General features: G+C 58.0%; 1 protein-coding gene across 1 annotated transcript; it reads left to right on the forward strand.

Moving 5' to 3' along the window:
• The first annotated feature begins 6,154 nt into the window (after positions 1-6,154).
• COPG1 (COPI coat complex subunit gamma 1) lies at positions 6,155-27,547 on the forward strand. The gene is made up of 24 exons (XM_004613129.3): positions 6,155-6,311; positions 7,170-7,222; positions 8,234-8,314; positions 8,479-8,550; positions 8,655-8,734; positions 10,949-11,024; positions 11,183-11,275; positions 11,779-11,865; positions 12,944-13,101; positions 13,310-13,443; positions 14,028-14,095; positions 14,401-14,589; positions 15,101-15,196; positions 16,185-16,428; positions 16,516-16,591; positions 18,900-19,003; positions 20,143-20,268; positions 20,701-20,769; positions 21,552-21,694; positions 21,916-22,087; positions 23,029-23,126; positions 23,558-23,696; positions 24,416-24,514; positions 27,145-27,547. The coding sequence occupies exons 1-24, from the start codon at positions 6,275-6,277 to the stop codon at positions 27,273-27,275; spliced, it is 2,625 nt and encodes an 874-aa protein (XP_004613186.2). The 5' UTR covers positions 6,155-6,274; the 3' UTR covers positions 27,276-27,547.
• Positions 27,548-27,913: the final 366 nt, after the last annotated feature.

Genomic DNA, 27,913 nt, shown 5'->3' on the forward strand with positions numbered 1-27,913 from the left:
CCCACGAGAGACCGACTCCCCGTCCAGAGTTCTTTCACGATACACTCAGCCCCACACCAGGCACCTACTGGCCTTCAGAGCCTTTCGTGGGGCCAGTCCATGTGGGTTCAACCCCCGGCATCCCAGGTGGTCCCACAAGCATTGCCAGGAGTGGCCCCTGAGCACTGAGCCAGGAGTTAGTCCTGTGGACAGAAACAAACACAAGGGGATGCTGTCTTGTGGGGTTTATTTTTGTGGGGGTTTCATTGTTTTGTTTTGGGGACATACCCAGCTGTGCTCAGGGCTTTCTTCTGGCTCTGGGTTCAGGGATCACTCCTGCCAGAGCTCAGGGGACTGGATTAAACCCAGGTCAGCCCCATGCAAGACAAGCGCCCTACCCATGTGCTCTCATTCTGGCCTTTTTTTTTTTTTTTTTTTTTTTTTTTTTTTTTTTAGTAAGCCATCTGTGATCCATTTGTCATTGAAGAAGAGCAGATAGAAAGTTGTTCCCTGTCACTATTCCCTCACCTGAGCACCAACTGAGGGGCAGGTGCCAAGGACATGACAGGCCTGGAGCTGCCGCAGCAGCTTTAGGGACAGAGCTGACAGTAACCAGCGTGACAGCCAATTGCATGCCATTGGGGGCCATGAGGTGCTTTGGCCCAGCAGTATCCTGCGTGCTTCTGTGATGGGGTACTTCGGGAGGAGGTGAGCACTGAAACCCCTTCCTTTACCGCGGCGCATCCAATCAGCTGACGGCCCGAATGACGCCAGAGTGCTGAGTAAGAGGGAACTCCGCCCGCCTTCTAGCTCAAACGTCAGCATTTTACTTACCTCTGGCCTTGAACCGAAACACTGGCTTTTTCTGAGTCAGCCAGCTCACACGGAGCTACACCATCTGCTTCCCGGACGCAGACTGGGGACTTGGACCGGAACTGAGCCCTGGGCGGGTCTCCAGGTCGCTCAGTGCCTCTCCCTGCAGAAGGCTGGTGGTGCCCATCCCCCGTGGGAATCTACCGCCAGGAGGCCACGCCCCCCCACCCTCGGTCCTAGGATGCTGCCTCCCGAGAACGCTGACCAACACAAGCTCAACCTGGGCATCAAACTGCAATCTACCCTTTCCCTTTGTTTGCTCTTTTTCTTTCTTGGCTCTTGGGCCACACCTGGTGGTGCTCAGGGCTCACTCTTCGCTCTGCACCCAAGGGTCACTCCTGGAGGGGCTTGATGGGACCTGGGAACAAACCTACGTTGGCCACTTTAAAGAACTGTCATGATTGGGGGTTGGAGAGATAGTACAGTGGGTAGGGTGTTTGCCTTGCATGCGGCTGACCCGGGTTCAATTCCCAGCATCCCATATGGTCCCCTGAGCACCGTCAGGAGTAATTCCTTGAGTGCAGAGCCAGGAGGAACACCTGTGCAAAGCCAGGTGTGACCCAAAAAGAAACAAAACAAAACAAAAAAGAACTGTCATGATTCACTCATTTTAAATTTTTATTTCTTTTCATTGAATCACAGTGAGAAACAGTAACAAAGTTGCTCATGAATGGGTTTCAGTCACATTCAGCTCCATTCACAGTGTACATTTCCCACCACCAAAATCCCCATTCCCTCCTGCTCCCCCCACCCCCATGGCGGACAACTTTCTACCCTCTTTCTCTGCCTCTCTCTCTCCTTTGGGGCATTATGGTTTGCAATACAGGTACTGAAAGGTTATCATGTGTGTCCCTTTTTTTCCCTTTTTTTTTTTGAGGGGGGGTCACACCTGACAATGCACAGGGGTTACTACTGGCTCATGCATTCAGTAATTCAGAATTACTCCTGGCGGTGCTCGGGGTACCATGGGCCCGTATCGGATGCTGGGAATTGAACCCGGCTCAGCCGCGTGCAAGGCAAACGCCCTCCCCGCTGTGCTTATAGCTCCAACAGCCGCCCCACCCCGCCCCTTTCCAGCTGTTATTGTCATATTGGTCCCTTAGAAAACTAATCTCTTAAGACTATTATTGCCACCAAAGCAAAGGGACCCTGAGATTCTTATCCTGGGGACACTGAGGGCTGGCCAGGACTCTGCCACTGCTCTGAGTCATCCTGGTGGACAGCCAGGACCCTGCAAAGGGCTTCCCGCTCCTGGCAGGCGGCTGGGAAAGTACCTTCCGCCGCGCAGGCTTCTGAGAAACTAGAGAAAAAGGAGACTTGGCGCCACCACGCGGCCAAGTGCAGGTACTTCAAGGAAGGCTGGGAATGTCTCGGAGAGCCGCAGTTTTAGCGTGGGCCCTGCAGTGGCTAAGGGTGGAGGTGAGGATAATAAAAACAATCTCTCCCCTTTTTCTGGGTGGGGGAGGCAGGGTATGGCATATCCGGTTATGTTCAGGGGATCATTTGGTGCTGGAGATTGAACCTGGGCCTCTTGTATGCAAAACATGTGCTCAGTCCTTGGAGTTAGCAACCGACTCTGCTTTTTATTTTTTTTTAAAAAAGTAGCTTTTTTTTAATTGTGGAGCAAACTGACTTCTCAAGGTTTTATTATTATTATTATCATTTTATTTAACCATGCTTGCACAGAAATACAGACCAGCAGAAAATGAATTGAAGAATTTTAGTTACTATTGAAGAAGGAACCTGCATTCAATTTCCATTTATTCCATTTATTATACAATCTCCTGTAATATTATTTTCCAAGTGTGTCTTACAATAAGTATATATTTGTTTTCAGAATAGTCAGATTTTCTGTGGGGGTGTGTGCCAGAGCGATAGTATAGCAGGTAGGGTGTTTGCCTCACACGCAGCCGAACCAGGTTTGATGCCATGCATCTCATATCATTACCTGAGCACTGCCAGGAGGAATTACCCAAGTAACAGAGCTAGGAGTAACCCCTGAGCATCGCCCAGTGTGACCCAAAAAGACCAAAAAAATAATAACAATGGTCAGTTCTTTTTTTTTTTTTCTTTTTTGGGTCACACCTGGGGATGCACAGGGGTTACTCCTGGCTCTGCACTCAGGAATTACTCCTGGCTGTGCTCAGGGGACCATATGGGATGCTGGGAATCGAACCCGAATTGGCGCACGCAAGGCAAACGCCCTACTCGCTGTGCTATCACTCCAGCCCCTGGTCAATTCTTAATGGTTTGCAGAAGTAAGCAGTTTTCAGTTGTATCCACACTAGTTTCAGGAGCTTAAAATAGTAATAATGCATAATAATGTGCATTTGCTTAAGTTTTACTTATTATGTCCTTTGGTTCTTATTCCCCTGAAATTCCTAAGAATGACTTTCTGAGTGAACATCTATCATTTGACACCTCTTGGAATGAAAGTAGAAGAGACAAAGAAAGGATTTTTTTATTATTATTTTTTTAACTTTTTGGGTGCTCAAAGGTTATTCCTGGCTCTGCCCGCAGGAATTACTCCTGGCAGTGCTTGGGACAGCATAGGGGATACCAGGAATTGAAACCAGGTCAGCCATGTGCAAGACAGAAGCCCTACCTGTTGTACTATTGCTACAGCTCCCAAAGAAAGGAGTTTCTTTTTTTTTTCTGGTTTGACTGCTTCACCCTTACAAAAATGTGCATTTCGATGATCGTTAGTTAAACATGTAATCGAGTCCCTTGCAGCTCCTATCTTTATGCTTTAAAGTAACATTTAAAAGATACTCAAATACAATTAAACACAACAAATCATTGGTTTAATTTGAGTATACAAAATGGATCACAACCGATGGCCCTTTAAAAATATGTATAGGGGCTGGAGTGATAGTTCAGTGGGTAGGGTGTTTGCCTTGCACACAGCTGACCCTGGTTCAATTCCCAGCATCCCATATGGTCCCCTTAGCATCGCCAGTAATGATTCCTGAGTGCAGAGCTAAGAATAACCTCTGAGCATCACCAGGTGTGACCCAAAAAGAAAAAAAATTGTGTACATATTAATTAAAAACACCAGTTTTTGAGAAAAATGAGACTAATGTTTATGAAACTACAAATCTGGGGTTAAGTCCTGTGCCAGGTAATGTTTATATGCTTTTAGTTTGAAACCTCCTGGTATGATGTGACTCTGCTTTTTCTAAGAAAAGCTAAAGTGGGGACTGGAGAGATAGTACAGTGGGCAGGGTGCTTGCTTTGCACACAGCTGGCCCAGGTTCAATCCCCAGCACCCCACATGGTCCCCCACACCCTGCCAGGAGTGATTCCTGACCAGGGTCAGAGGTAAGCTCTGAGCATACAGCCAGGTATGGCCGCAAAACACACACCAAAATGTTTCGGGTCAGAGTCCAGAGCAATAAAAGCTTGCTTTGCACCCGACCAACCTGGGTTCTATCCCCAGCACTATACTGAGTTCCCTGAGCACCACCAGGAGTGATCCCTGAGCAGAGAGCCAGGAGGAAGCCCTGAGCACCACTGGGTATGGCCCCCCGAACAAGCAAAATGTTTAGGGACCAGAGCGAGAGCACTCCTTTCATGGAGCACCCCTGTTCAAACATGTAATCGAGTCCCTTGCAGCTCCTATCTTTATGCTTTAAAGTAACATTTAAAAGATAACATTTAAAGTAACATTTAAAAGATAAAGATACTCACGGGCACCACCGGGACCCGTGAGCACTGCCAGGAGTGACTCCAGAGCCAGGACAGAAATCGTACATGAGGGCTACAGGGCTTTGCCTTGCACACAACTGCTCCCAGTTTGGTCCCTAGCACCGCGTGGTCCCCTGAGCACCCCTGGGAGCCACCTGCCCCGCAGAGCCAGCACCCCGACAGCATCACTGGGTGTGGCCCAATATCCCCCTACCCCAAGTTAGAGGGTTTGGTTTTGTTTGGGGGCCACAACCAGGGGTTACTCCTGGCTCTGTGCTCAGGAATCACTTCTGGCAGTGCATGGGGACCACACGGGGTGTTGGGGATCAAACCCGGGTGAACCCGGCCTGCTGTACTATCTCTCCAGCTCCAGGTGTCAACAATCGAGATCTCCGCGGTTCTTCCTGCTCTCAGCCCCGATGCACGTTTAGCTCACCTCAATTACGAGTGCATGTGCCCCAGGATTTTCTCTTCCTTCCTCTCATTACGAAGTCTTCTGCAGAGGCTGAACGATAGAGCACTGTGGGGCGGGCGCTTGCCTTGCACGCAGTGACCCGGGTTCGATCCCCGGCACCTGATAAGGTCCCCTGAGCGGCTGACTGATGGAATTCCCTTAATCACCCCTCACCTGGGCATTTGGGGCGCTGTCCATCATTCAGCGGCAGTGAGTCCCTTCGTCTTCTTTGCGACTGGTGCTTCCAGCTAAAGGGGGGTTGGGGGGGTGCTGGGAAAGTGTCTGGCTGCGGGCCAATTTCTACTCTCCCCCCCACCCCCTCCCAGCCCGCAGCCCTCCCGCGCCTTCACCTGCAGGCCCAGGCCTCAGTGGCGCCAGCCCTCGCGGGCCCCAGCTCTCCTGGGCCCCTTCCCCAGCGCCCTGCCAACCCCGCGGCTCTGCAGGAGCAGCGGGCGCAGCGGGCACGCGGCGGGCACGCGCGCTGGCCTCGGGAGGGGTGTGTCCCGCGTGGGCCCGCAATCCCATGACCCCTGGGTGACTATTTGGTTTCCCCGGGTCGGCTCCTTCCCGGGGGTCTCGTTAGCGAGGCGCGCAATAGGAAGACCTCCCCCCCACACCGGCCCCCCAGGAGTGAGAAAGCGCCCGAGACGTTTCTCTGCGCATCTTCCCCGGGGCTCAGAGCCCTGCAGGGTGCAGGGGTGGGGCGTGGGGGCGTGGGCAGGCGTTAAAGCGCGACTTCAAACTCACGAGCATTTACTGAGCACCTACTATTGCCAACAGACTCCAGGGCAGCGAGTGGAACACAATGAAAGCAGGAAATAAATAAATAAATAAATAAATAAATAAATAAATAAATAAATAAATAAATAAATAAATAAATAAATAAATAGAAGCGGGTGCTGAAACGCCAGGCCGGGGGCGAGGGGTGAGAGTGCGGAGCAGGTGACGGTCACCGTCAGCCCCGCCGTGGCCTCGCCTGCCCAGCCCGTGAGGCCCACGTCGCCCAGCAGGGAGGCAGAGATGCCCGGTCCTCCCGCGCGGGGCAGGGGGGCGGCGGGTCTGGGACCTCCGCGCCGTCCCGCGGCGAGGACAGGGTTAAGCGCGGCGAGGCCCGGCTGAGCGCGGAGTGCGCCTGCGCGGGGGGCGGGCCGCGCCTGCGCACTGCGCCGGGCGACGTGGCCGGCCGGAAGGAGCCCGCTGCGGACCCGCCGCTGGACCCGCCGCTGGACCCCGCACCCGCCCCGCGCCCGGCCGCCGCGCTGCGCCTCCGCCCGCCCCACCATGCTGAAGAAGTTCGACAAAAAGGACGAGGAGTCGGGTAAGGCGGCGGCTGGCCGGGCCTGGTCCCTGCGCTGCGTCCAGCGGCGGGTCCTCGGCGGGGGCCCGGGACGCCCCCTGCGGGGGTCTCCGTCCTGCCCTGCCCCGAGACCCCGGCCCAGGCAGGAGCACGGGGAGCTGGTGGGCCGCGATCCCACGGCTGGCCAGCGGCCGAGCATGCCCCACTGCCCACCTGCCTAATCTCCGCCCGGCTTCCCTGGGTGACCTTGGACGGGTCACGGTGCATCACTGAGCCTCAGTTTCCCTCTCTGTCGGGACGGGGCCGGACCAGTTAACCTTCTGTTGCCTCCTCGGCCGCACCTGTTGGTCATCGGCCCGGCTGCGTTGCCGCTGGCCAGGCTGGGGGGCGTGGACCGCAGAGGCCCCAGAGGCTGTCATTCATTGAGCCCGGCACTGGGCTCGCCGACCGGGTCCTGGGGGTGGGGGGAAACGAGACTTTTAGGGCTGGAGTGATAGTACAGCGGGAGGGGGGGCGTTTGCCTTGCACGCGGGCGACCCACGTTCGATCCCCGGCATCCCGCGTGGTCCCCCGAGCACCGTCAGGGGTAATTCCTGAGCATCACCAGTGTGGCCCAAAAGGAAAAACAAAAATTCTCCCCACCAGGCACCGACGCCCACCCCAAGGGTTCCAGGAGGATGGTAGTGGGACTGCTGGGGAGGTGGGGGGCTTGAGGGTTGCGGGGTGGGGTGGGAGCGTAGCCCCCATGCACCGGAGTGGGAAGTGCTCCAGGCGGAGATCTGTAGGGAAGCCTCCACCTCCATTCCGGCCCCTTTGAGTTTGACGCAGCAGACCCCGCGCCCCAGCCTGTTCCCATTCTTCTCTGTGCTCTGGCTGCAGGTGGGGGCTCGAACCCGTTCCAGCACCTGGAGAAGAGTGCCGTCCTCCAGGAGGCAAGTCTCGTCTGCTCCGCCCTCCGCCGTGGCCCTCGATGCCATCGCAGCGGTGGCACATCAGAGCGTTGTTTTATAGAACGGGGGAGGGGGGGTCACTTGCCTTGTATACCCGCTGTACGTCCTGGCTTCCGTTCCCAGCACCCCACACACGCACACGATAATAATAATAACCATAAAGCACAGAGCCGGAGCCATAGAACAGCAAGTAGGGTGTCTGCCTGGCCCACGGCCAACCTGGGTTGGATCCCCAGAACCCCATCGGGTCCACCGAGCCTTCCAGGAGGAGTGACCCCTGAGCTCAAAGCCACGAGTAAGCCCTGAGCACCACATGTGGCCCAAGAAACAAGACAAAAATGATAATAAAGCACAGTAGGAGAGAAAGCTGTCTCTGGAGAGACTGGAGAACTTTGATCCTGGAGGATACGCTCGGGGCTGGGGAGACAGTACGGCGGGTAAGGCACGTGCAAGCTGGCGGCCCCAGTTCTAACTGGGTACCACGTACGGTCCCCTAAGCACTGCCAGGTGTGGCCCCAAAACTCAAAAACAGTTCATCCTAGGAGCCAGAGCGATACTACAGCAGGTAGGTGCTCCCCTTGCACGTGGCCAGGCCAGGATTGGTCCTTGTACCCCATCTGGCCCCTCCGGCACCGCCACGAGTCAGTCCTGAACTGTACAGTCACTTAGAACCAGCTGCAGTCCCCCCTCAAAGCAAAGCCAAACACAGAGCTCAGCGTGCTTACATGGGTGTTGTTCCTGACTTCTTTCTCTTAGCAAGTGTTAAGTGAGCACTGATAGGTGAGCCCAGCGCTGATTTGTATTCAGGGGGGATCGACCTCAGGACGCGTTGGAGGAAAGAAGGGGAAAGAGACCCCCCTCTCTTTGGAGGCACAAGCTTTCCCGAGCAAGTGTGTTTGTCTGCCCTGGGCCGCCTCAGATCTTGAACGTGCTCGAATGTGGGCGGGAGGGAACTTGACCCTTCCTCAACACTCCTCGGTTGCTCTTTTCCAGACCCGTGTCTTTAATGAGACCCCTGTCAACCCCCGGAAATGTGCCCACATCCTTACCAAGATCCTTTACCTCATAAACCAGGTAAGGGACGTGGCGGGGTGGGGAGCGCCTGGCGGGGTGGGGGCCCCGAGCCTCTGTGGGTCCCCTCAGCCTTGGCTTCTGCTGTGCTGTCGTTGGTGGCGTCCGTCTGGCAGGGGTGAAGAGCCCGTCGGGCCACACCGAGACTTCTTTCTCGGCTCAAACAGGGGGAGCACCTGGGAACCACCGAAGCCACCGAGGCCTTCTTCGCTATGACCAAACTCTTCCAGTCCAATGACGTAAGTGGCCGGCGCCGGCTGGCCCGGGGGCTCAGGCTGCCTCCGTGCCGAGGCTGGTCCGTTCTCGCTGGCCCTCACGATCCGACTCCCTGTGTCTCTCCCAGCCCACGCTGCGCCGGATGTGCTACCTGACCATCAAGGAGATGGCTTCCATTGCCGAGGACGTCATCATCGTCACCAGCAGGTGAGTCGCCGGCCCCTCGCCCTGCCGGGCCTGCTGCCCCAGGAGCTGTTCTCAGTGGACTAGGCCGGGAGGTCCAGTGTGACGCATCCCGGGCACTGCTGCCCGCCCTGGAGCTTAGGCACAAACCCGACTCTTTTTTTTTTTTTGAAGGGGCACTCCCAAACAGTGCTCAGGGACCCCTAGACCCTTCCGCACCTTCTGGCCCAATTGGGCAGGTGGAACAATGCAAGAACCGGAGATGCAGAACTGTTCTGGTCTGGCAGTGCCAGAGATTACCCGGCCCACCTTGGCGTTGCTCGGGGGACCATGTGCCAGGGGTCCCGCTGGGTTGGCCACATGCTAAGTGTGTCCCTCAGCAGCCTCCAGCATCTCCCTCACCCTGTTTCTTCGTCTTTTATTTATTAAATTTTTTTTTTTTTTTTTTTTTTTTTTTGCTTTTTGGGTCACACCCAGCGATGCTCAGGGGTTACTCCTGGCTCTGCACTCAGGAATTACTCCTGGCCGTGCTTGGGGGACCATATGGGATGCCGGGGATCGAACCCGGGTCGGCCGCGTGCAAGGCAAACGCCCTACCCGCTGTGCTATCGCTCCGGCCCCCTATTTATTAAATTTTTTTGAGCCACGCCTGGCGTTGCCAAGGGGTTACTCCTGGCTCTGCACTCAGGAATTATTCCTGGTAGTGCTCGGAGGACCACGTGGGATGCTGGAGATTGAACCGGGTCAGCCGCATGCGAGGCAAACGCCCTCCCCGCTGTCCTACTGCTGCAGTGACCTTGTTCTGTCTTAACCCAGCCGGTGTGGAACTTCCACACACTTTAGGCGACTCAGGGAAAACGAGACAGCGCGGGTGTGCAGGCAGCCTGGGGTCCAAGGGGCTCCTGCGATGTGGTCAGGCAGGGTGGTGGCTCTCGGCCGTAGTGAATGATCCCTGTCGGCGGGGCTGAGCTCTCGTTTTTTTCCCATCAGACTCTTAGGGAGCTTATGTAAATCACATCTTACTCTGAGAGTAGCCCACAGGGCTGGAGAGGTAGTTCAGCGGATCGGCGGGCGCTTGCCTGGCACCCAGTGGACCCGGGCTCAGCCCTCAGTGCTCCTTCGGCACACCTGAGTTCCATCAGGAGGGATCCCTGAGCATCGTCAGGTGTGGCCCCCAAACAGAAAAATTAACACCCTCTCCCAGGTGTCTGGTGGTTTCCTGTAGAATTCTGGGAACCAGTTTTTAAATTTTTTTTCTTTAAAAAAATTTTTTTTTTTTAATTTTGTTTGATCTTTCGGGCCACGCCTGGCAGTGCTCAGGGCGTATTCCTGGCTCTGCGGCCGTGAATCACTCCTGGTGCACTTGGGGTGCCACATGGGGTGCTGAGGATCGAATGTGGGTCGGCTGTGCGTGAGGCAGATGCCCTCTCCACCGAACCCGGGGCCTCTGCGGAGCTGCCAGCGTAGCAGGAGGTTACAGCAGAGCATGTCCTGGAGGGAACCAGAGGGCACCCAGCTGGAAGTGGGACCAGGAACGGCCCCCAGAGCCGTCAGAGCAGAGGCCAGAGGTCAGGAGGACAGGGCAGCCCACCTCGCCAGGCACGAGCTGTGGAGGACTCGATGCTTGGGGTGACAGTGGGAGGAGGCCTCAGGGACATCTGTGTGAAGGCCGTGCCCTGCTCAGCCTGACACGCCCTCGCAGCCCTGTGGGGCAACAGCAGCTGTGGGGGGGGAGGGGATGTGGGCAGCAGGAGCTACAGGGGAGAGCAATAGGGGCCAGAGGCATCCGGAGCTGCAGGGGAGAGGAGGTAGGGGCCAGGGGTGGCTGTAGCTGCAAGAGGAGAGGGTGACAGGGAGCTGCAGGGGAGAGGAGGTAGGGGCTGGGGGTGGCTGTAGCTGCAGAGGAGAGGGTGATGGGGAGCTGCAGGGGAGAGGAGGTAGGGGCCGGGGGTGGCTGTAGCTGCAGGGAAAAAGGGGATGGGCAACTGCAGGGGAGAGGAGTTAGGGGCCAGGGGCAGCAGGTTCTGCAGGGAGAGGGGGTAGGGGCCAGGAGTATCAGGAGCTGCAGGGGAGAGGGGGGAGGAGTTGTGGGCAGCAGGAGCTGCAGGGAAGAGCAGTAGGGGCTGAGGTTGGCAGGAGCTGGAGAGGAGAGGGGGCGGGGAACTGCAGGGGGGAGGGGCAGGGGCCGCGGGCAGCAGGCCCAGCTCCTGCCCGGGCACAGCGCCTTCTCCCCCTCAGCCTGACAAAGGACATGACGGGGAAGGAGGACAACTACCGGGGCCCGGCCGTGCGCGCCCTCTGCCAGATCACCGATGTGAGTCCGGGCCCGAGCCAGTGCCCGCTCCCCTGCTGCCCTGCCCCCCTCCCCCTCCCCTGCCCTCTGTGTGCCTCGGTGTTGCCAGGGGCCAGGGGCGGGCATCGTCTTCCCGTCCTGCGTGCCGGGGAGTGGCCGACAGCACCGTGTCCCCACAGAGCACCATGCTCCAGGCCATCGAGCGCTACATGAAGCAGGCCATCGTGGACAAGGTCCCCAGCGTCTCCAGCTCCGCCCTCGTGTCTTCCCTGGTGGGTGTCCCGGGCGCCGGGGCCGGGAGGCAGGAGGAACAGCACACCCGCTCTCCGGTCGGGCAGGGAACGGGCTTCTGCGTCCCCCACAGCGGAGGGCTCTGGGCCGGGCGGGGGCGGTTGGGGGCCTGAGTCTGCCCAGATTTGGTGAGCTTGAACCTGGCAAGAATATGTGCTGGGGGGGCCGGAGTGATAGCACAGCAGGTAGGGCGTGTGCCTTGCATACGGTGCCCGGCATCCTATGTGGTCCCCCAGCACCGCCAGGAGTAATTCCTGAGTGCAGAGCCAGGAGTAACCCCTGAGCATCGCTGGATATGGCCCAAAAAGCCAAAAAAAAAAAGTGCTGGGGCAGGGGGTGTGCAGGTGATGAGGTCCTGATCTCGGAGTGGGCCTGGGAGGCTCCACGCTGGACCAAACTGGGACCCAGCCCCCAGGGGACCCTCTGTGGGCTGTCCGGGACCCAGCCCCCGGGGGCCGCCCCTGACCGCCCTTGCTGTCCCCAGCACCTGCTGAAGTGCAGCTTCGACGTGGTCAAGCGCTGGGTGAACGAGGCCCAGGAGGCGGCGTCCAGCGACAACGTCATGGTGCAGGTGAGGCGCGTCCGGGCCCCAGCAGGGACCTGGCTGGTTGGGACGCAGACCTGGGGTGGCCCCGGCCGGAACAGTCTTAAGTCCCTCGGTCGCTGGAGTGTGGGTGATCTGGGGAGAAGGGAGTGTCCGATGAGAAACGGGGTGCGGAGACGTGGGAGGCTGGGGGTCGAGACCGCTGGCCCTGGCGGGAGCATCTCTGCAGAGCCTTGACCGGCTGAGCCCGTTTTAGGGTCTGTGGGTGGAAATGGCAGGGGCAGGGGGCGGGGCCCTTCCCGTAAGCCCCTCAGGACTGTTCGCAAGCCCGGGGGCTCCGTTCCCTTGTCCATCCGTCAGTGGTGGGGCCCAGGCCCAGCCGGGGTCAGACCCGGGGTGCGAGCTCAGGCACCACGTGCCCCCAGCCTGTCGCGCTGGTGTCTCCTGGGCGCCACAAGGCAGCGGACCCCCCGTCATAGGAAACAGGGATGGCGGCGTGACAGGGGTTGCTTCAGCCCGTCCTCGGGGGCGCATCATGCCGGGCCAGGCTGGATGCTGGGGCTCCCACATGCCAAGTTCATGCTCCCACCCTTTGTGCCCGCGCCCAGCCTCTGTAGGAGGGGTGACGTTTCTGCGCCCCAGGCTGGCTGGGGATAGTGCATCTGTCCGCAGGCTGAAACCTGGGGGTGTTCACGGCCCCTTCGAGCACGTTCCTGCCCAGGCAGCCTCAGCCCTGCAGCGCCCACCAGGAGGGACCGGGAGAGGACAGGGAATAAGACCGTTCCTCACCTCCCTGTCCTGGCCACACCAGCCCCGGGTCCCTGCACACAAGCCGGGGGCTGGATCTCCTCCCGGGGTCTTAGGCCTTAAGGCCCGGTGGTCTGTCAAGCCCCCGCTCACGCCCCCCGCCTTACTCGTTCAGGGACCCCAGGTCCCTTCCCATCCTTGGGTCTCTGGTGCCCGTTGTCCCTTCTACAGCTATCCCCCTGGTGCCGGGACTGGGGCGGGATTGAGACCCACAGACCCCCGAGCATCGCGCCCGAGGGGTCAGCGCGGCCCCTGGGCCCTGGCTCATGCTCCGGCCCCTCTGCCCTCTGCCCCCCAGTACCACGCGCTGGGCCTCCTGTACCACGTGCGGAAGAACGACCGGCTGGCTGTGAGCAAGATGATCAGCAAGTTCACCCGGCACGGGCTCAAGTCCCCCTTCGCCTACTGCATGATGATCCGCGTGGCCAGCAAGCAGCTGGAGGAGGAGGACGGCAGGTGGGGGCCTCGTCCGCCCGCCCCACCCCACCCCGCCCCAGCTGCAGTCTGTCACTCTCACCCCTGGGGTTTGACTCGGGGGTCACCCTGGCGGTGCTCGGGGGCTCTGTGCTTGGGCGTCATCCCAGCGGTGTCCAGGGGCCCCTGCAGTGCGGGGGGTGTAGCCTGGGCTCCGATGCTGAGCCCCCCGACCCCCGTTCTTTGGCAGCCGCGACAGCCCCCTCTTTGACTTCATCGAGAGCTGCCTGCGCAACAAGCACGAGATGGTGGTGTACGAGGCGGCCTCGGCCATCGTCGACCTGCCCGGCTGCAGCGCCAAGGAACTGGCCCCGGCCGTGTCAGGTGACCCCCGTGCCCCCTGCCCGGAACCCGTGGCCGCTGGGCCTCTGGCACGTCTTCCGCCTGGGGAGCCGGCGTGCTTTGGGGTCTGTCCCACTGCACCACTGGGCTGTGGGTGACTCTGTGGGCAGAGAGAGGGAGGCAGCGAACCTGGGTGCCCGCTCTCAGCAGTGTGTGCCAGGCTGCACGGAGAACACGGCAGACGTGCGCTTGGCCCTCGGCCTGGGGAGCCAGGCCTGCGGGCCTCAGGGACTGGCCTGGGCCGGTGCTGGCCGAGGCGTCAGTGTCCCCCGTGTCACTGGAAGCAGGCAGTCATGCGTTCGGAGCTGGCTGCACCTGGGACTCGGAGAGGAGTGTCTCAGATGCTGACGCGATCGGAAGCGGGGTGGGGCGGGCGGGGAGGGCAGGGCAGCAGTGGGGAAGGGCAGGCCCCAGGAGCGCCTCGGACCCCGGCTGTAGTGTCGGGGCGCAGGAACCTTCTGCGGTACCAGCAGCCTCTGTCTCTGAATGCGTCGGACGGGCCGGGGCTGGGGCCGTCCGTGTTTGGGCGAGGGGCAGCAGGGACAGCCTGGCCCGTCTCCCCACAGTGCTCCAGCTCTTCTGCAGCTCCCCCAAGGCCGCCCTCCGCTACGCCGCCGTCCGCACCCTCAATAAGGTGAGGGGCCCGGGGCGGGAAGGCGGCTGGCCCTGCCCAGGGGTGGGTGGGGTTGTACCACGCCGGGGGATAAGATTGACCCCTCAGACCAGGCCGAGCCCACTTGGTGACCTGGCAAAGTTCCTTTTCTTGTGGGGGCCACTCCCTGCAGTGCCCAGGGCTGACCCCTGGCTCTGTGCTCAGTGATTGCTCCTGGTGGTACTCGGGGGACCCCATGGGGTACCAGGGATGGAACCAGGGTCAGCCATGTCCAGGGCAAGCACCAGCCCCGCTGTGCTCTCTCCGGCCCTGCCCTCCCCACCCAGGTGGCCATGAAGCACCCGTCCGCTGTGACGGCCTGCAACCTGGACCTGGAGAACCTGGTCACGGACTCGAACCGCAGCATCGCCACGCTGGCCATCACCACGCTCCTCAAGACGGGCAGCGAGAGCAGCATCGACCGCCTCATGAAGCAGATCTCCTCCTTCATGTCCGAGATCTCCGACGAGTTCAAGGTACCCCGGGACCCGGCTGTGGGGGAGGTGGGGAGGGTTCGCTCCCTGGCACCCCAGAGGTCCCCTGAGCCCGGGGTCAGCACTGAGCCCCGCCAGGTGTGCGCCAGAATTTAAAACATAAAACTCCAGGCCAACCTGGAGCCGTGGGGAGGTTCCGCTGGGCAGAGCCGCAAAGTGCCAGGAGGCAGAGCGGGCAGGGGTGGCGGGAGGAGAGAATGGCGTGGCGGATGCTGTCTTCCCGTGGGGGTGGGTGGTTGGGGACTGGGGGAGTCTCGGAAGAGGCAGAGGCTAGTGACGATGGGGGTTGGGGTCACATTGAGTCCAGGAGCCTGTGGACGCCAGGTGGGGCCATCTGGGAGGCCCGCGAGGGGGGGCCCTTCGCCACCGGGCCTGAGGGGTCCCAGAGGCTGGATCTGGGGCTGTGGGGATAGGTGGGTGCCTCCCACCTGCACCGCCAGGGCCCGGTGGCGGGGCTGGTGCTCACGCGTGTCCGTGTGTCTGTCTGTTGTAGGTGGTGGTTGTCCAGGCCATCAGCGCCCTGTGCCAGAAGTACCCTCGCAAACACGCCGTGCTCATGAACTTCCTGTTCACCATGCTGCGGGAAGAGGTGAGTGGGGGCGCTCGGGGTCTCCCGGCGCAGGGGGAGACGGGGCCGTTCCAGAGGCGCCTCTTCCCGGGAGAACCCAGGCAGCCTGTTACCCAGCTGGTCTCTCTGAGGCCCAGGCCCCGGGAGACTGCCCCCTGGACAGTAGACACGAGCGGTTTCTCGAGTCGCAGTGATAATCAGCCCAACTCACACTGGCTGTCAAGGCACAGCAGGTGGCCAAGGCGTCTGGGCAGAGGCTGATGAGCAGCTGTGGTTTTCAGTCCTTGGGCCGCGGACCCCTGCCAGACCACGGGTGGCAAACCACAGGCAGGGCAGAGACGCAGCCTGCTCACGGTGGCAGATCACCGGGTATCATCCAGCTTACCTGGCCCCTGGTACCATGGCAGTGGTCCCCTCCATCTGAGGTTGGAATTCTGGGGCAGAGATGGCATCCAGGAACCTCCAACTCTGCTTTTTTTTTTTTTTTTAATACACATGTGACGTAACATTCACCAAGTTTCCTGGTCTTAAACAGGTAACCCGATGTTTGCTACTTTTATTTTTTATTTATGTTTTTACTTATTTTTTAATTTATTTTAATTTATAAATTAATTTAATTTTTCATTTTTGGGTCACACCCGACAATGTTCAGTGGTTGCTCCTGGCTCTGCACTCAGTAATTACCTCTGGTGGTACTCGGGGGGCCATATGGGATTCCGGGGATCGAACCTGGGTCGGCCGCGTGCAAGGCAAACGCCCTACCCGCTCACTCTGCTATCACTCTGGCCCCCGAGCTTTCATTTTCTGGGGGACCCCATCACTCATTTCCATAGCACCTGGGCTGCCCCATCTGCCTGTGACCGCAGAGCCGGGGAGAGCAGTCAGGACCCAAATGTTTCTAGGAAACCGTCTGCTGTTCGACCCCTGCATTCCCCAGGAAGGCCGGGCGTGTGTGTGTGGGTCCCCGCGGCCTCGCTGCCTCCTGGCTTAGCCTCGCATCCCCCGCCAGGGCGGCTTTGAGTACAAGCGGGCCATCGTGGACTGCATCATCGGCATCATCGAGGAGAACGCGGAGAGCAAGGAGACAGGGCTGTCGCACCTGTGCGAGTTCATTGAGGACTGCGAGTTCACCGTGCTGGCCACCCGCATCCTGCACCTGCTGGGCCAGGAGGGGCCCAAGACCAACAACCCCTCCAAGTACATCCGCTTCATCTACAACCGGGTGGTCCTGGAGCACGAGGAGGTCCGGGCAGGTGGGTCTGCGCCCCAGCCGAGCCCTGCTGGGGGCTGCGTCTCCCTGCCAGCGGCGCCCCGGTGAACGCCATGTGTTTCCCCGACAGGCGCCGTGAGTGCCCTGGCCAAGTTTGGAGCCCAGAACGAGGAGATGCTCCCCAGCATCCTGGTGCTGCTGAAGAGGTGAGTGGAGGCAGCGGCCGCTAAGGGCCAGCACTCTCTGTCCTCTGTCCTTCGTGAGAGGCAGGGAAGAGACGGATTTGTGGATTCTATAGAAATACATAAAGCATAGGGAAGGCGTCGCTTTTTAATTTTTTTTTTTGGGGGGGGTCACACCTGGCAATGCTCAGGGGTTACTCCTGGCTCTGCACTCAGGAATTACTCCTGGCGGTGCTCAGGGGACCATATGGGATGCTGGGGATCTGAACCCAGGTCAGCTGCATGTAAAGCTGTACTGTCGCTCCAGCCCCCAATGTCACCATTGTTGAGTGAGCCTTTTCTCCTTCCTTTCTTCCCTCCCTCCCTCCTTCTCTCCCTCCCTTCCTCATTCCCTTTTTTTTAACTTTCTGACCACACCCTTATTTAACCCCTGCTCTGCTCTTGATCACTCCTAGCAGTGTTCAGGGGCCATGCAGGGGTACTGAGATTCAAACCCGGGCTAGCCCCGTGCAAGGCGAGAGCTCTCCCCACTGTCCCATCTCTCCAGCCCCTCCCCTCCTCCTTTCTTCCCTTCCCTCCTCCCTATTCCTCGTCACTCTCCTTCCTTTCATGCTCCTGGGGTGACACCTAAGCAGTGCTGAGCGATGTCCAGGGTCCACTTCCGGCAGTAGCAGCCAGGTTGAGTGTCAGTGCTCAGGCCCAGTGGCTGCTCAGTGCCAGTGGTTCCGGGCTCTGTGCTGGGCTGGGATTCGGATGCCCGCGTGCCAGCTGTTCGCCCCTGGCAGCTCCGTTGTCTCCGCAGCCTCCTGCGTTTCTTCCCTTAGAAACAGCGTTACTGCCGGCGTGGAGTTCCGTGGTAGTGCACTCGCCTTGCGTGGCTGGGACCCTGGGCTCGATCCTTGGGACCGCAACACACACAGACAACACAGCCCGGCTTGATTGGGGCAGTTCATGAACCATACCGTTCACCCACTTAAAATATAAAGTACAGGAGCCTGAGTGACAGCACAGTGGGGAGGGCGTTGCCTTGCATACAGCCGACCCAGATTCAATCCCTGGCATCCCAGATACTCCCCCAAGCATTGCCAGGAGTATTCTGAGTGCAGAGCAGGAGTAACCTCTGAACACCACTAGGTGTGGCCCGAAAAAAAAGAAATTGCGAGTGGTGGTCTTTCATATACCCGCAGCTGTACAGCACCCATCACATGTAAGTTTAAAGCATTTTTACCTGGGTCAGAGTGATGGCACAGTAGGTAGGGTACTTGCCTGTACTTCAATCCCCGGCATCCCGCGTGGTCCCCTGAGCACCACTGTGATTCCTGAGCGCAGAGCCAGGAGGAGCCCCTCAGCATCACTGGGTGTGGCCCAAAACTAAAAAAAAAAAAGTGAAAAAAAGGTACTTTTATCAAATGGAAAGAAGACTTTTACACCCTTTAGCCGCACTCCCCACCCCAGCCTCCATCCCCACCTGTCACCAGCCACTGATCCACTTTTGTATCTGTGGACATTGCATGTAAATAAATACAGTCATCCTGTGGGTGGCCGTTTGTGGCTGGGGTGTCCTTCCTTCCTTCCTTCCTTCCTTCCTTCCTTCCTTCCTTCCTTCCTTCCTTCCTTCCTTCCTTCCTTCCTTTCTTCTCTCTTTCATTCTTTTCTCCCTCCCTCCCTCCCACCCTCCTTTCTTTCTTTTGTTCTTTCTTCCTTCCTTTCTTTTTATTTTGGGCCACACTCTGTAGTGCTCCTCCTGACTTTGTGCTCAGGGATCACTCCTGCTGGGCTCAAGGAATCAGAGATATGCTCCTGCCCCCCTGGTGGTGCTTGGGGAGCCACATAGGGTGCTGGAGATCAAGTGCAGGTCATTCGTGTGCAAGGCAAGTGCCTTACCCTGTCCTCTCTGTCTCTTCAGTCCCCATCACTAGCATCTATTCTGCTACTTACCTATTGGAGCGGGGGTTGTTTTGTCGTTGTTTGGGGGCCACCACCACCAATGATCAGGTGTTACTGCTGCCTCTGCACTCAGAAATTACTCCTGGCAGTGCTCATATCTTTTTTTTATTTTAAATTCATTTGTGCAAGGCAAGCGCCTTCCCCACGTGCTCTGATAATGTTCACGTGTACTGTTGGATATCCTCCCCCGGCCCCAGGGAAGAGGGTTCCAGGCTAGGGATAGAGCTGCTTCCTCCTTAGTCTTAGAGGCCCGCCTCTGCTGTGACCCCAGGGCCGCCTCTGGGGAAGCAGCTCTCAGAGCTCTGGGAGACTTGAAGCCTCACCAGAACCTGGGGGGCCTCCCACCCCCTCTGTCGGGCGCCAAAGTTCTGTGTCCTGGCCGCAGGTGCGTGATGGACGATGACAATGAAGTCAGGGACCGCGCCACCTTCTATCTGAGCGTTCTGGAGCAGAAGCAGAAGTCCCTCAATGCAGGCTACATCCTGAACGGTGAGTGCCCCCGCCCTCTGCATCCAGTCACTGTGGTAACGGGCTTCACTTAATCTAGCACCCCGAAGCAATGCAGTTGTGGTGGGGGATCAAGGAGGTCTTACATCTGCTGCTCAGACAGGTGGGTCTTGGCTAGGCAGGCACCTGAAACCATAGACCAAGCTCAGGAGTCCCAGAGCCTGTTTTATTTTGTTTTGATTTTTCTTTTTGGGTCACACCCAGCAATGCTCAGGGGTTACTCCTGGCAGTGCTTCAGGGACCATGTGGGATACCGGGGATTGAATGTGCAAGGCCATGTGCAAGGCAAATGCCCTACCCACTGTACTATCACTCCAGCCCCAGGCGTGTTTTTATAGGTATCTCTGCAACCTCATTATGACTTGCTACACACACACACACACACACACACACACGTGGTGGCATCTTAACAGTATGGCTACAGGCAGTTTCCTAAAATCAGTGTTTTCTTTTTCTTTTTTTTTTTTTCTGATTTTTGGACCACACCTGGCAGTGCTCAAGGTCTGACTCCTGGTTCTGTGCTCAGGAACTATCCTGGTAGTGCTCAGGGGACCATATGGGGTGCTGAGGATCAAATCTGGTCTACCACATTCAAGGCAGACAAACACTGCCCACTGTAGTGTTGCTCAGCCTCAAATCAGCATTTTCTTAGCTTGGGACAGTGATGTCCATCCAAGTGCAGACAGGGTGGGCATCTTTTAAAACTTTCCACCCACAAGGGAAAAAACCATCTCTTTAAACTATGTGCTATAAATCTTTGGGTTTTTTGTTTGTTTGTTTGTTTGTTTTTTGGCTTTTTGGTTCACACCCAGCAATGCCCAGGAGTTTCTCCTGGCTCTGCATTCGGGAGCCATAGAGGGTGCCAGGCTGAACCTGGCTCGGCCACAGCAAGGCACATGCCCTACCTGCTGTACTGTCACTCTGGCCCCATAGAATAAATTTACGTCACTGCAGACCAGGCGCTTTGTTTGCAAGTGTCCCTGCCTGGCCCTGTCCCCCCACGCCCATCCCAGGACAGGGCGTCGGTGAGAAAACAGCTCGGAGGGTGGCCTGGGTTTCTCTGCCATCCACCCCAGACAGTGACGCCCCCTGCCCCCCTCCCCCCCACCCCCGGCCTCCAGGTCTGACTGTGTCCATCCCTGGCCTGGAGAGGGCTCTGCAGCAGTACACCCTCGAGCCCTCAGAAAAACCTTTCGACCTCAAGTCCGTGCCCCTGGCCACCGCGCCCCTGGCGGAGCAGAGAACAGGTGAGCGGCCCTCCGGGACTGGGGTCCACGGGGAGGAGGGCGAGGAGCTTTGTGCGCATTCATGTTCCCGCACACACACGCCTGCTCGCTCTCACTCGTGCCCATGCATGTTCCCGCACACACATGCCTACTCACTCTCACACGTGCCCATGTATGTTCCTGCGCACACATACCTGCTCGCGCTCACACGTGCCCATGCATGTTCCCGCACACACACTCCTGCTCGCTCTCACACGTGCCCATGCATGTTCCCGCACACACACTCCTGCTCGCTCTCACACATGCCCATGCATGTTCCCGCACACACACGCCTGCTCGCTCTCACACGTGCCGTGCTACGCGTCGGAGGGTGTGGGAGGCCGCCCTGGTGACTGTACTGCGTCCACCCCACTGCCCCGCCCCTGGAGTCACCACGTGTCCTCGCCCCTGCAGAGACCACCCCCATCACAGCAGCCAAGCAGCCCGAGAAGGTGGCGGCCACCCGGCAGGAGATCTTCCAGGGTAAGTCGTGGACTCCAAGGGGTGGGGGTTGTGTGCTCGTTGAGTTGAGAGTTAGATTGACACTTACTGGGCCTTTTCTGAGAATTCTCTGCCCAGTGATTTTCAGGACACTGGCCAATGGGCACTGGCCTTGCAGGTCTGATGACCAGCGGCAGCGCCCATGGCTCTAGAGAAGGGTTTAATCCTCTTAATCTTTCTACTTGTGGCCCCTTCACCCAAGAAATGTTTCTGTGACCCCAGTTTAGAGTTTTGTTCCTTTCTTTTTTTTTTCCTTTGGTTTTTGGGTCATTCCTGGCAGTGCTCAGAGTTTCCTGTTGGCTTTGAGCTCAAGGGTCACTCCTGGTGGGCTTCAGGGACCCTGTGGGGTTCTGGGAATAGAACAGGGGTCGGCCATGTGCCAGGCAAACGCCCTCCCTGCCGTCCTATCACTCTGGCCCTGGCTTAGAGGTTTTGAAGGTGTGGGGGCCAGAGAGACAGCACAGGGGACAAGGCAGTGCTTGCCTTGCACACAGTTGACCCCAAGTTGATCCCAACATCACATGCGCCCCCTTCCCCGCCACCACCACCAGATTCCAGCAGGCGTGATCCCTGAGCATGGGGGTGAGCCTAGCTGGGACCCCGGGATCTCCCGACCCCAGGGAGGACCGTAGTCACAGGAGGGCGTGCTGCACGTGTCCAGAGGGCCACAGACCTTGAGCCCTGGGCATGAGTGCTCAGCAGAAACCGTCCCGGGGTGGGTGTGCATGGAGAAACGGTGGAAACGTGTGGCCTGCGGGTTTCAGAGCAGTTGGCTGCCGTGCCCGAGTTCCAGGGCCTGGGGCCCCTCTTCAAGTCCTCGCCCGAGCCAGTGGCCCTCACCGAGTCGGAGACGGAGTACGTCATCCGCTGCACCAAGCACACGTTCACCGGACACATGGTGTTTCAGGTGAGCGGGGGGCGCGGGGCGGCGGTCCTTGGCCTGGTGTCCCCTCCTCTCAGGGCCCCAGACCCGCACGGCATGCCGGGAACTGCTGCTGAGGGCCTGGCGCTCGAAGCCTTGGCCCTTGACCCTTGAACCTCGACGCCCTCTGAGTCCTGAGTGTCAGGGTGGAGCCGGGACTGTGCCGTCGGGGTGAGCTCTGAGCGCCCCTCTCTCGCCCCGTCCAGTTTGACTGCATGAACACGCTCAACGACCAGACGCTGGAGAACGTCACAGTCCAGATGGAGCCGACCGAGGCCTACGAGGTCCTCTGTCACGTGCCCGCCCGCAGCCTCCCCTACAACCAGCCCGGGACCTGCTACACGCTCGTGGCGCTGCCCAAGGAGGACCCCACGACCGGTGAGCCCCTCTCTGTGGCCACACCCCCTCGCAGGCGCCCCTGGGGGGAGGGGCAGTGGGTAGTTTGTGGGCCCGAGGTGTGTCTTCTCCCGATTTCTTTTTTTTCTTTTGTTTTTGGGCCACACCCGGTGGCACTCAGGGCTTACTCCTGTCTCTGCACCCCGGAATCAGTCCTGGCAGTACCTGCGGCCCCGGGGGTGATGCCGGGGATCACACCCAGGTCGGCAGCCTGCAAGGCAGACGCCCTCCCCACTGTCTTATTGCTCTGTGCCTATTCCTTCCAGTTTCAGCTCTTGATTTCTGCCCTGAGAACGTCCAAAAGTAATGGTGAAGTCGCCATTGCATTTACTACCATCTCATTTCCTCCTCCTAGAGGGTCCTGGGGGGTCAGTCGGCGTGAGGTCCCCCAGCCTGGCCCGCTGTGCAGGGCTCCCCCATGGTGTCAAGAAGGGCACGGGGTCAGCCACAGACTGGAAACACCAAATCTGCTCATCCCAGGAGCACCTGCCGCTCCCGTCCAGCCGTGGCCAGTGGGGTTGCCCAGCCCTGCGGTGCCTCTGCTTCTCTCTTTTTGGCTTGAAACGGTATAAAACAACCGTGATTGGGGGCCAGAGAGATAGTCCTGCAGCCTTACCTTGCATTTGGCCAACTGGGTTCGATCCCCGGCACCCCAGGTGGTCCCCCAAGCACCGCCAGGAGTGATCCCTGAACGCAGAGCCAGGTGTGTTCCTCCTGACTCGCCCCCAGGATCGTGACTCACGGAGTCGTTGAGAAGACAGTCGCTGCAGGCACTCCTGTCTGCCTCTCTGCACCCCAGGGAGGCGCCTTGAAGCCTGGCCGTCCGCAAGGGGGTGCCACCTAGCCAGATCTGGGGGTCAGGGTGCAGGAGCCTGTTCCTGAATGGCCAGAGCGTTTCACCACTGCGCCTTTCCTGCCTGCAGTGGCCTGCACGTTCAGCTGCGTGATGAAGTTCACGGTCAAGGACTGCGACCCCACCACCGGGGAGACGGACGAGGAGGGCTACGAGGACGAGTATGTGGTAAGTAGCGCCAGGTATGGCGCCGGGACTGCAGTGCCCCCTCGGGACGGGGGCGTGTCCTGACTGGTGAAGAACATGGTGTGTTTCGGGTTTTGTTTTAATTGAATCACTATGAGATGCACAGTTATAAAGAGCGGCTCATTGCGCCGCGGATAGCACAATTGCCTTGCATGCGCCGGCCCGGGTTCAGTCCCCGGCATCCCATATGTCCCCAGTCCCCCATCCTTGGTGCGGATCCCAGGCACCGACACCCTAAGTACTCAGGTGAGGACATTTTCCACTCTGACCCAGAGCTTGGCTGTGAGCAGCCCGAGGCCAGGGGCACGTCAAGTGCCGTGTGTCCCCCAGAGCCCAGCAGCTGCAGGCAGGGCTGAGCCAAGTGCAGCCAGGGCGTCGCCCCAGGGTGCCTATCTCCCACCCTCTCTCCCCAGCTGGAGGATCTGGAGGTCACCGTGGCTGACCACATCCAGAAGGTCATGAAGGTGAACTTCGAGGCAGCCTGGGACGAGGTCGGGGATGAGTTTGAGAAGGAGGAGACGTTCACCTTGTCGACCATCAAGACTCTGGAAGGTAAAGCCGGGACTGTCCCCCCAGCTTGCCCATCTCCAGGACCCCAAGGCTGCTTCTGGGTGCCTGTCCCCATCACTCGGCTCACTCCCACCCCTGTGTCTAGAGGCCACTTTGTTAAAAGTCTCTCAGATGGGCTGTTGTGCGAGTTCAGTAGGCAGGGTGTTGGCCTTGCCCAAGACTACCCGGGTTCGATCCTCAGCATCGCCCATATGGTCCCATAAGCCCCCCTCCCTCACCCCCCACATCCCCTGTAGTGACTCCTGAGCGCAGAGCCAGAAAGAAGTTCTGAGCACCACCAGGTGTGGCCCCAAAATGAAACAAAACAAAACAAAAAGGCCCAGCTTAAAGAGTTGAACACAGACTTTGCATGTGGGATACCCACCCAGATTTGGTCCCGGGTACCACATGGTCCCCTGAGCTCCACCTGGAATGACCCCCAGAGCTAGGAGTAACCCCCTAGCACTGCCAGGTATAGCCCCCAAACCAAAATTGTAAAGAAATTCTGATAACGGGGTTTGGGACCAGAGAGATAGTACAGCAGGCTGGTAGGTTGTGTTTTGCACAAGGCCAACGCAGCTTTGATCCCTGACACCCCATATGGTCCCTTGAGCACAGAGCCCTGAGCATAGACAGGTGTGGTCCCAGAACACAAAAAGAGAGGGGTTGGGGGCTTCCCGGGGTGGCACCTTTGTGATGCTGGGAATTCTCCCCTGCTGCAGAGGCCGTGGGCAATATTGTGAAGTTCCTGGGAATGCACCCGTGCGAGCGCTCGGACAAAGTACCGGACAACAAGAACACGCACACACTGCTGTTGGCCGGTGAGGAGCTTTGCCTGGAGCGGGGAGGGAGGGCGGGCGGGGCCAGGAGTGCCGTCAGCCTGCACGCCGCTCCCCCTGCTGAAGGCACTCAGAATCCACAGGGTGGAAAAAAGACTGTAACTGAAGAATGCACACGTGCACGCACGTACACACACCCCCTACTACACCCCCCATCTTAACCATTTCAGGCGCGCTCGCGCGCACACACACACACACACACACACAATCTTAACCATTTCAGGCGCACAGCCCAGTGAAATCCACACCATTGTGTGCCCATCACCCCCAGACATCTACAGACCTTTCCTGTCGACCTGACCCTAATGTCTGTTGTGTGACGCTCACTGACTGCATTGAACCGATCCGCCTTCTTGCTTTGTTTTTGGGTCACACACAGTTGTGCTCAATACTTATTCCTGACTTTGTGCTCAGGGATCATTCTTGTTGATTCAGGGGACCCTACGGGGTCCTGGGGATTGAACTCGGGTCAGCTTCGTGCAAGGCGAACACCCTACCCGCTGTGCTATCACTCTGACCTTGGATGCACTGGGTTTTAAAGGAATATCCCCCAAGGTGCCAGAGCAATAGTGCAGCACGGGAGGGCATTTGCCTTGCACGCGCTAGACCCAGGCTCGATCCCAGCACCCCATATAGTTCCCCCAAGCCTGCCAGGAGTGATTCATGAGTGTAGACTAGGAATAAGCCCTAAACACCACTAGTTATGGCCCCAAAATTAAAAAAAATAAATTAAAGGCAAGTGCCCTACTCACTGTGCTATCCTCCAGCCCTGCTCTCAGGTATTTAATTTATTTATTTTTGGAATTTTGAGTCACACCTGGTGATGCTCAGAGGTTTACTCCAGGCTCTACATTCAGGAGTTAACTCCTAGTGGTGCTTAGGGAACTGTATGGGATGCTGGGGACCAAACCCGGATCAAGCCGTGTGCAAGGCAAATGCCCTCCCTGCTGTACTAGCTCTCCGGCCCCTCAGATTATTTTAAAGCAGATTTCAGGCCAGATGCTTAGCTCTGCTAAGCATGGTTTTGAGCCCCAGCACCAAAAAAAAAATTTTTTTTAATCTTCTAAATAAGACAGATTCCAGAGAGAGCATCTTATATGTAAATGTTTCTGTATATGTATGTTTCTCGCAAAAAAAATTACTTTTTTTGAAAAATGGAAGGTAGGAGAGCTGGAGCAATAGCATAGCGGGTAGGGCATTTGCCTTGCATGCGGCTGACCCGGGTTCGATTCCCAGCATGCCATCTGGTCCCCCGAGCACCGCCAGGAGTAATTCCTGAGTGCAGAACCAGGAGTAACCCCTGAGCATTGTCAGGTGTGACCCAAAAATCTAAAAAAAGAAAAATGGAGGGTGGGAGCCGGAGTGATAGTACATGTGTGTATGCCTTGCACACGGTCGACCAGGGTTTGATCCCAGACATCCCATATGGTTCCCATATGTCAGGTGATTCCTGAGTGCAGAACCAGGAGTAACCAAAAAAACTAAATAAATTATTAAAAATAGAGGATGAGGGACTGGAACAATAGCACAGCGGGTAGGGAGTTTGTCTTTCACGAGGCTGACCAGGTTCCACTCCCAGCATCCCATATAGTCCCCTGAGCACTGCCAGGAGTAATTTCTTCTTTTTTTTTTTTTTCCTTTTTGGGTCACACCCGGCAATGCACAGGGGTTACTCCTGGCTCATGCACTCAGGAATTACTCCTGGCGGTGCTCAGGGGACCCTATGGGATGCTGGGAATCGAACCCAGGTCGGCCGAGTGCAAGGCAAACGCCCTACCCACTGTGCTATTGCTCCAGCCCCATCCAGGAGTAATTTCTGAGTGCAGAGCCAGGAGTCAGCCCTGAGCATTGCAGGGTGTGACCCAAAAAGCAAAACAAAAGAGAGAGAGGGTGATGGGGAGCCCGAAAGGCAGTACAATGGGCAGGACGCTTGCCTGGCACACAGGCACTGCCAGGTGTGTGCCCTGAGTGCAGAGCCAGGAGTGATCTCTCAGCACCACTAGTGTGACCCAAAAACAGAAACAAGGTTTTTGGGGAAGGGTAATGAGCAGTGCAGCCGCACCCTAAAAGCAACGAACGGTGCTGGAGCAGAGCGATAACACAGCGGGGAGGGTATTTGCCTTGCACACGCCAACCTGGGTCCAAGCCTGGCATCCCACATGGTCCCTCGAGCACAGCCAGGAGTGATTCCTGGTTGCAGAGCCAGGAGGAACCCCTGAGCACCGCCGGGTGTGGCCCCCAAACCAAAAAAATAAAAACATTGAACGGAATGGGAGGGGTTTTTGCCGAGTATTTATAAACAGAGCACAGAGTGAGGAGTTCTGCTTCACTGCCCTGCTGCTCACAGCTGACAGCCCTCACACCCTCTTCCTGGCCCCCAGGCTGGCAGACACCTGCACTGTGGTTTGGGGGCGGGGAAAACAGGGGCTGCCCCTTCAGCTGTGCTCTTAGACCAGCCAGCGAGTGGAAGCCCCAGGCGGGGGACCTGAGCCCCGCAGAGCTTGGATCACGCTGCGGGTATTAGAGCCTCCCCTTGTCGGTGCCTCTGCAGTGCACCAGACGCCCCCTCCGCCGCTGCTCCTTTCCTCACCTGTGCCCGTCCTTCCTTCCAGGTGTTTTCCGGGGCGGCCACGACATCCTGGTGCGCTCCCGGCTGCTGCTTTTGGACACAGTCACAATGCAGGTGACAGCCAGGAGCTCGGAGGAGTTGCCAGTGGATATTATCCTGGCCTCCGTGGGTTAAGAAGCATCCTGCAGAACTCGACCGGAACCTTCCCCCACCCAGAGAAGCCATTTACACTTCGCCCTGAACCCAGTCCCAAGTGGAAACTCCTTCCCAGGCCTCTATTTGAAACGATTATAAATCATGGAGGACTTTCTGCTGTTGTTCAGTTCGACCTTTGGCCCTCAGTCTTTTTTTTAAATATATAAATATATATAAAAGGGATGATTTTAGCGTAGCCTAGAACAGGCATAAGATGCCAATGAATAAAATGCTCTTTACCTCCTCTTGAATTGACAAGGAAACGGTCTGGTCCTTATGAATAAATTATTGAATGTATTTATTGAATGATTGCTACTCCTCCCAGACTCATCCTTAGGAATACCCACCTTCCCGTGGCGGGATCACCCCGCACCCAGGTGGAGGCAGCCCCTCTCCCACCTGTCTCTGGGGATCCCCCCACCCTCTCCTCAACCCCAACCCCAGGAGCAGTGTATGGTGTTGTATAGTTGGCAGGTGTTGGACTTCCTGTTTAATCCCGACATTCCCACCCCGTTGTTTCAGGGAATACGTGAAGGCCCAGAGGGTTGGGGGGATTACCAAGGTGTTCCCCAGCATGAGGACTGGAATGGAGTTTGCCTTTTGGGCCACATCCAGCG

The sequence above is a fragment of the Sorex araneus genome, chromosome 4 (genome assembly GCF_027595985.1).
Source record: "Sorex araneus isolate mSorAra2 chromosome 4, mSorAra2.pri, whole genome shotgun sequence".
Classification (NCBI taxonomy): Eukaryota; Metazoa; Chordata; class Mammalia; order Eulipotyphla; family Soricidae; genus Sorex; species Sorex araneus.